The sequence below is a fragment of the Bufo gargarizans genome, chromosome 2 (genome assembly GCF_014858855.1).
Source record: "Bufo gargarizans isolate SCDJY-AF-19 chromosome 2, ASM1485885v1, whole genome shotgun sequence".
Lineage (NCBI taxonomy): Eukaryota > Metazoa > Chordata > Amphibia > Anura > Bufonidae > Bufo > Bufo gargarizans.
In genome coordinates, this window is record NC_058081.1 from 150206450 (window position 1) to 150213338 (window position 6889).

The 6889-nt window shown below is 44.8% G+C and overlaps 1 protein-coding gene across 2 annotated transcripts in view; it reads right to left on the bottom strand.

The window, feature by feature from the left end:
* Positions 1-5646, bottom strand: part of TM6SF1 (transmembrane 6 superfamily member 1) — a 72079-nt gene extending 66433 nt beyond the window's left edge. For both annotated transcript variants that reach the window (XM_044283254.1, XM_044283253.1), the window contains exon 1: positions 5377-5646. In XM_044283254.1, coding sequence (XP_044139189.1) covers positions 5377-5468 — 92 coding nt within the window. In that variant the 5' untranslated portion in view covers positions 5469-5646. The remainder of the gene's footprint in view (positions 1-5376) is intronic.
* Between the last annotated feature and the right edge of the window lie 1243 nt (positions 5647-6889).

The following is a 6889-nucleotide window of genomic DNA, read 5'->3' on the forward strand; positions in this document are numbered from 1 at the left end:
TCCTACTAATGTTTATGCACTAATGTTCTAGCACCCGTTATTGTAACAGGCTTAAAGGGGTTCTGCACTTTCATTTAACTGATGATCTATCCTCTGGATAGATCATCAGCTTCTGATCGCCCGGGGTCCGACACCCGGGACCCCCGCCGATCAGCTGTTTGAGAAGGCAGCGGCGCTCCAGCAGTGCCGCGGCCTTCTCACTGTTTTCCGCCGGGCAGCCGGCCCACTGACGTCACGATTAGTATCAACTAGCGTGGGTGTGGCTAAGCTCTATTCAAGTGAACAGAGCTTAGCCTCGTGACGTCAGTGGGCCGGCGGCCCGGCGGTAAACAGTGAGAAGGCCGCGGCGCTGCTGGAGCGCCGCTGCCTTCTCAAACAGCTGTTCTGCAGGGGTCCTGGGTGTCGGACCCCCGCCGATCAGAAGCTGATGATCTATCCAGAGGATAGATCATCAATTAAATGAAAGTGCAGACCCCTTTAATGTCTAGTATATATATATATATATATATATATATATAATATATAAAGTTGAGTCTATGTATGTGTGTGTGTGTATGTATGTCCACTAAAGGAATCCGCACGGTCGCATTTGCAATCACGAAATTTGGCACACAGGTACATAAGGTGTCCTGGAAGGTTTTAGACCAGGTCTCAGCTCTCTAGCACGTAACGTTCCGTAGATATTCCCAAAAAATGCATTAGCCAATAGAAGCCTGGTCACATGATGACCCTTATCAGCCTATAGAAGCTCGCAGTCTCAACATACACATAGTTTTACACCAGATTTCCATAACAATCTAGCCATTTTTTTTCACTGCTGTCGGTCAGCTTTAAAAGAAATCTGTCACCAGGATAATCGCTATTGAAGTAAAGCCATAGCCTAATAGCACTTAAAACCTTATGTTTTTTATCCTCTGAAAATTCAGTTTGTTTGGTATTCAAATGAGCCAGCAAGGTGCCTAGAGGGACGTCACTCTTGCAGGAAGGAGCCCAGGCACGCCTCCTGCCACAATGTGTACACCCACCCCTCCTACATCACATTTAAGCCATAACTCTGCCCCCCTTTCGATGCTCCCAGCATAGAGTGATGCCCCTCTGGGCACCTTACTGGCTCATTTGCATACCAAATAAACTGGATTTTCAGAAGATAGAAAACATCTATTGCTGAAACAAAGGCACATCCAGAAATAAGGTACTAAGTGCTATTAGGCTATTGCTTTACTTCAATAGCAATTATCCTGGTGACAGATTTCCTTTAAAGGGGCAGGGCGCTGTGGATGACACTGTTAAGGGAGAGGAGTGCTGTGAAGGTCACAGTTCAGGGGGCAGGTAGGGTGGCCACCCTCAAAAGATGGACTTAAAAACCCCGCCCCCAGGTCACACTAAGTCACGCCCCAATCTGATTAGGCCACGCCCCTCCCACTCCACAGTCGGCAGAGATTGAAAAAATGAAGTTAAAGATCAACTTCTGTCAGCTGCAGGGGTGGGGAGGTTGACTTTCTCCCTGCAGCTCACGCTCTAGACAGCACAGTGCTGCTGTCTGAGAGTGAGCTGTTCAAAAAGACATCAGTGTCTGTCCAGGCCCTGCGTTGGACGGAGGACAGGGATTCTGAAAGCCGGACTGTCCGGCCTAAAACTGGACCTCTGGCTACCCTAGGGGCAGGCTGCTGTGGAGGCCACTTTTAAGAGGGTGGGGTGTTGTGAAAACCACTGTTAAGGAGATTGGGTACTGTGGATGTCACTAATAAAGGGGTGGGCACTGTGGAGGTCACTGTTAAGGGGATGGGATGCTGTGAAAGTCACTGTTAAGGGGCAGGGAACGGTGGAGGTCACAGTTAAGGGGACAGTCTGCTATGGAGGTCAGTGTTAAGGGGCTGGGTCCTGTAGAGGTCACTGTTAAGGGGGTGGGGTGTTGTGGAAGTCACTGTTAGGGTCCATTCACACGTCCGTTTTTTCTTTCCTGATCTGTTCCGTTTTTTCAGGAACAGATCTGGACCAGATCTGGACCCATTTATTTTCAATGGGTCCTGAAAAAAAACGAACAGCACAATGTCAGATTTTTTTTCAGGACCCATTGAAAATGAATGGGTCCAGATCTGGTCCAGATCTGTTCCTGAAAAAACGGAACAGATCAGGAAAGAAAAAAAGGACGTGTGAATGGACCCTTAAGGGAGCAGGGTACTGTGGAGGTCTCTGTTAACGGGGCTGTGAATGGTGAAGGTCAGTTAAGGGGTCTGTAACCTATGGTCAGTGTTAAGGGGTGGGTGCTGTAGAGGTCACTGTTGAGGGGGCGGGTGCCTGTGGAAATCACTGTCAAAGGGGTGGGGTGCTGTGGAACTCACTGTTAAAGGGGCAGGCTGTTGTAAAGCTCAAAGTTAAGGGGGTGGGCTGCTGTGGAGGTCCCATTTTAAGGAGATAGGGTACTGTGGGGGAGGGGGTCAGTGTTAAGGGGTGGGGGGCTGTGGATGTCACTGTTATAGTGGATACTGTCGATATCTTTTAACAACACACACAAACATTAAATGAAATAGATTAAATATACATATATATGTATATATATATATATATATATATACATATACACACATACAGTACAGACCAAAAGTTTGGACACACCTTCTCATTCAAGGAGTTTTCTTTATTTTCATGACTATGAAAATTGTAGATTCACACTGAAGGCATCAAAACTATAAATTAACACAAGTGGAATTATATACATAACAAAAAAGTGTGAAACAACTGAAAATATGTCATATTCTAGGTTCTTCAAAGTAGCCATCTTTTGCTTTGATTACTGCTTTGCATACTCTTAGCATTCTCTTGATGAGCTTCAAGAGGTAGTCACCTGAAATGGTTTTCACTTCACAGGTGTGCCCTGTCAGGTTTAATAAGTGGGATTTCTTGCCTTAGAAATGGGGTTGGGACCATCAGTTGCCTTGTGGAGAAGTTAGGTGGATACACAGCTGATAGTCCTACTGAATAGACTGTTAGAATTTGTATTATGGCAAGAAAAAAGCAGCTAAGTAAAGAAAAACGAGTGGCCATCATTACTTTAAGAAATGAAGGTCAGTCAGTCCGAAAAATTGGGAAAACTTAGAAAGTGTCCCCAAGTGCAGTCACAAAAATCATCAAGCGCTACAAAGAAACTGTCTCACATGCGGACCGCCCCAGGAAAGGAAGACCAAGAGTCATCTCTGCTGCGGAGGATAAGTTCATCCGAGTCACCAGCCTCAGAAATCGCAGGTTAACAGCAGCTCAGATTAGAGACCAGGTCAATGCCACACAGAGTTCTAGCAGCAGACACATCTCTAGAACAACTGTTAAGAGGAGACTGTGTGAATCAGGCCTTCATGGTAGAATATCTGCTAGGAAACCACTGCTAAGGACAGGCAACAAGCAGAAGAGACTTTTTTGGGCTAAAGAACACAAGGAATGGACATTAGACCAGTGGAAATCTGTGCTTTGGTCTGATGAGTCCAAATTTGAGATCTTTGGTTCCAACCACCGTGTCTTTGTGCGACGCAGAAAAAGTGAACGGATGGACTCTACATGCCTGGTTCCCACCGTGAAGCATGGAGGAGGGGGTGTGATGGTGTGGGGGTGCTTTGCTGGTGACACTGTTGGGGATTTATTCAAAATTGAAGGGATACTGAACCAGCATGGCTACCACAGCATCTTGCAGCGGCATGCTATTCCTTCCGGTTTGCGTTTAGTTGGACCATCATTTATTTTTCAACAGGACAATGACCCCAAACACACCTCCAGGCTGTGTAAGGGCTATTTGATCATGAAGGAGAGTGATGGGGTGCTGCGCCAGATGACCTGGCCTCCACAGTCACCGGACCTGAACCCAATCGAGATGGTTTGGGGTGAGCTGGACCGCAGAGTGAAGGCAAAAGGGCCAACAAGTGCTAAGCATCTCTGGGAACTCCTTCAAGACTGTTGGAAGACCATTTTAGGTGACTACTTCTTGAAGCTCACCAAGAGAATGCCAAGAGTGTGCAAAGCAGTGATCAAAGCAAAAGGTGGCTACTTTGAAGAACCTAGAATATGACATATTTTCAGTTGTTTCACACTTTTTTGTTATGTATATAATTCCCAATGTGTTAATTCATAGTTTTGATGCCTTCAGTGTGAATCTACAATTTTCATAGTCATGAAAATAAATAAAACTCTTTGAATGAGAAGGTGTGTCCAAACTTTTGGTCTGTACTGTATATATATTTACACACACACAGATATAGAGACATAGCGAGACAGAAAGAGTAAACTAACCCAAACACAACGGTTACTGGAGGAAAGGCCTTCTCACAATGTAGGACTATCAGATTATGATGTCTGAGTCTCGCGATCCAAAGGGAATGAATGTTAAAACTGATTTGTCATATTTTTATTGAAATGATACTCAGTTTGTATTGAGGTTGTCTCACCTCAGACATTGGGGCATATCTCAAGGATATGCCCCAATGTCTGATAGGTGCACCTATCTTTAGAATGGAGTAAGCCAAGTGAAGGAGGGCGCACAGCGCATACGCGGCCACTATCCAATCATTCCTATGCAAGCCACAAAAATAGCTGAGCAGATTATCATCAGCCACAAAGAAGTGAATTGAGTGGTGGTCGCGTTTGTGTGGAGGCTTCCCATTCATTTTAATAGGTCCGTTGAAAATAGCTGAGCACATCGATCTGCTATTTTCGGCGCTCTCATAGGAGTGAATGGATCCATCTACAAATACTGTCCATTTGCATGCAAATTGCCGGATCACTCTGCCGCAAGTGTGAAAGTAGCCTTAGGCTGGGTTCACATCTGACTGATTAGCTGCATATTTTATTCAGCAGAAACTCTGCAGCATTTCTGCTTCTAATCTGCAGCAGAAGAAAGGCACCAAATGGTGTATGCACACCCTGCAGATTTTTTTTCCAGAAAAGCTGCAGATTGGATGCATTGTCATTCTTTGCATCGAAAAGGGTGAAATCCGCAATGAAATTGATATGATGCAGATTTCGAATCCGCAATATCGCAGCTTTTCTGGTGTTTTTTTTTTTCACGCAGCATGTGGATGAGAATTCTGAAATTCTCATCCACTTTGCTGGTACTGTACAACGCTGCAGATTTGCCGCACAGAAATCCGCAGCTAATCAGTCACAGGTGAACCCAGCCTTATTACTAATAGTCATTTGTATTTATATGGCTCCAACATATTCCGCAGCACTTTACTATGGTATATGGTACAACATACTGAAATAATTAAGTTATATCTTACACATTTGCATACTTTATCTACCCTCCCTATAATATATATATATATATATATATATATATATATACACACAGTAGAAGAAAAATTGCATTATGTACACAGTTCATCCACTTACCTCTGGACTGTAGAAACATAGTTGAAGAGATAAGTGACGGGAATGGCTGTTAGGGACAGTATAAAAACTCTAGTAGCGGCAGGTGCGCTCATTATTACAGACGTGGGCTTTCTTCAGAATATGACCACCATCTCCACTTTCAGCTTGGTAATACAGCACAGTTCATGCACGGCTTCTCGTGTACATGCACAGTTCTCCTAATGATCCAGTGCTGGCAGCTCACACAAGGTTACACACGGCGGAGCCTCCCTTGTCCTGTGCAGTGACACAGCTGACTGCTGTTTTCAGAACACTAGCTGCTTTGGATTCCTATAGTACGTGGCTGCTTGAAGTCATTGGCTGTGCAATAAATTAACCCAGTTAAACCTGACTTCCTTGACTCAAGTTTGAGCTGATAAATAGATGTGACGCTTTAACACTAGTTACATTTAAAGGAAACCTGTCATGGTTAGTGTTGAGCGAACTTGTGTTTTAACTTCGGCGTCCAAAGTTGGGGTTATCGAAGAATCCTGTTATGGATTCCGAATTCCGTCATGGTCCGTGGTAGTGGAATCCATAACAGGATTGTTCGATAACCCGAACTTTAGACACCGAACTTAAAACAGAAGTTCGCTCAACACTGGTCATGGTGTCTGATTGGCAGGTCTGATGGTACACAGTAGAAGGTGCTAAATAGACTGATGTGTAGTTTCATGAGAAAAGATTAAATATAAATATTATTCATTTAGATCCCTGCTCTTTCTGCGCTTAGGAATCCAGTGGGCGGTCCTGTCAGTGACTGATAGCAGTCCTACTCAGGCTGTCAAGTGGGACTCTAAGTAGGACTCTTAAACCCAGTGGAAGCAAGGACTAAATTAATAAAATACAAGTTATAATATATATATATTACCTAGATATCTCATAGGATCGCTGCCAGAGAAGAGATGTGTAACGCCCCAGAGTGGCATTACCACCTTTGCACCTTGCTACTATCTTCTTTGGTTAACTTAATGTCATCCTATGTATTTCTTTCCAGGTCTAGTATAATGTGCATATTTATTGCTATGTAACTGTTGTGTTCAAGTGTAATATGCCTGGTTCACCAGCAGGTGGCAGCTAACATGGCAGAGCTACAGGTATATAGAATGGAGCTTTCCATTCCACCTTAACACCCCCCCCCCCTAGTGTGGTGGGTGTGTCCCACTTGCTGCAGGAAGGGTGGGGGTCTAGTTAGAGTCAGTCTTAGCTTACCCCCTGCTAGGGGAAGGAAGAAGGTGCACATCCCTGCTTGATGTGCGTTGCCAAGCCAGCTAGAGCACCTTCAGCTCTGCTGGATGTGGAGGCTACAGCTTAAAGCCTCAAAAGCCAGGAGGAGAGTTCCCTGGCATAATTAAGAGACAGACCATAACAAGAGAAGTTACAGCATCCAGAGGAAGCTAAGTTATACAGCTACCCTGTCAGCACAGCAGAGCCAGAGAGCAACGGATGTAGAAGAGAGGAGTTTGCCTGCCACAGTGAATGCCAACGCCTACTG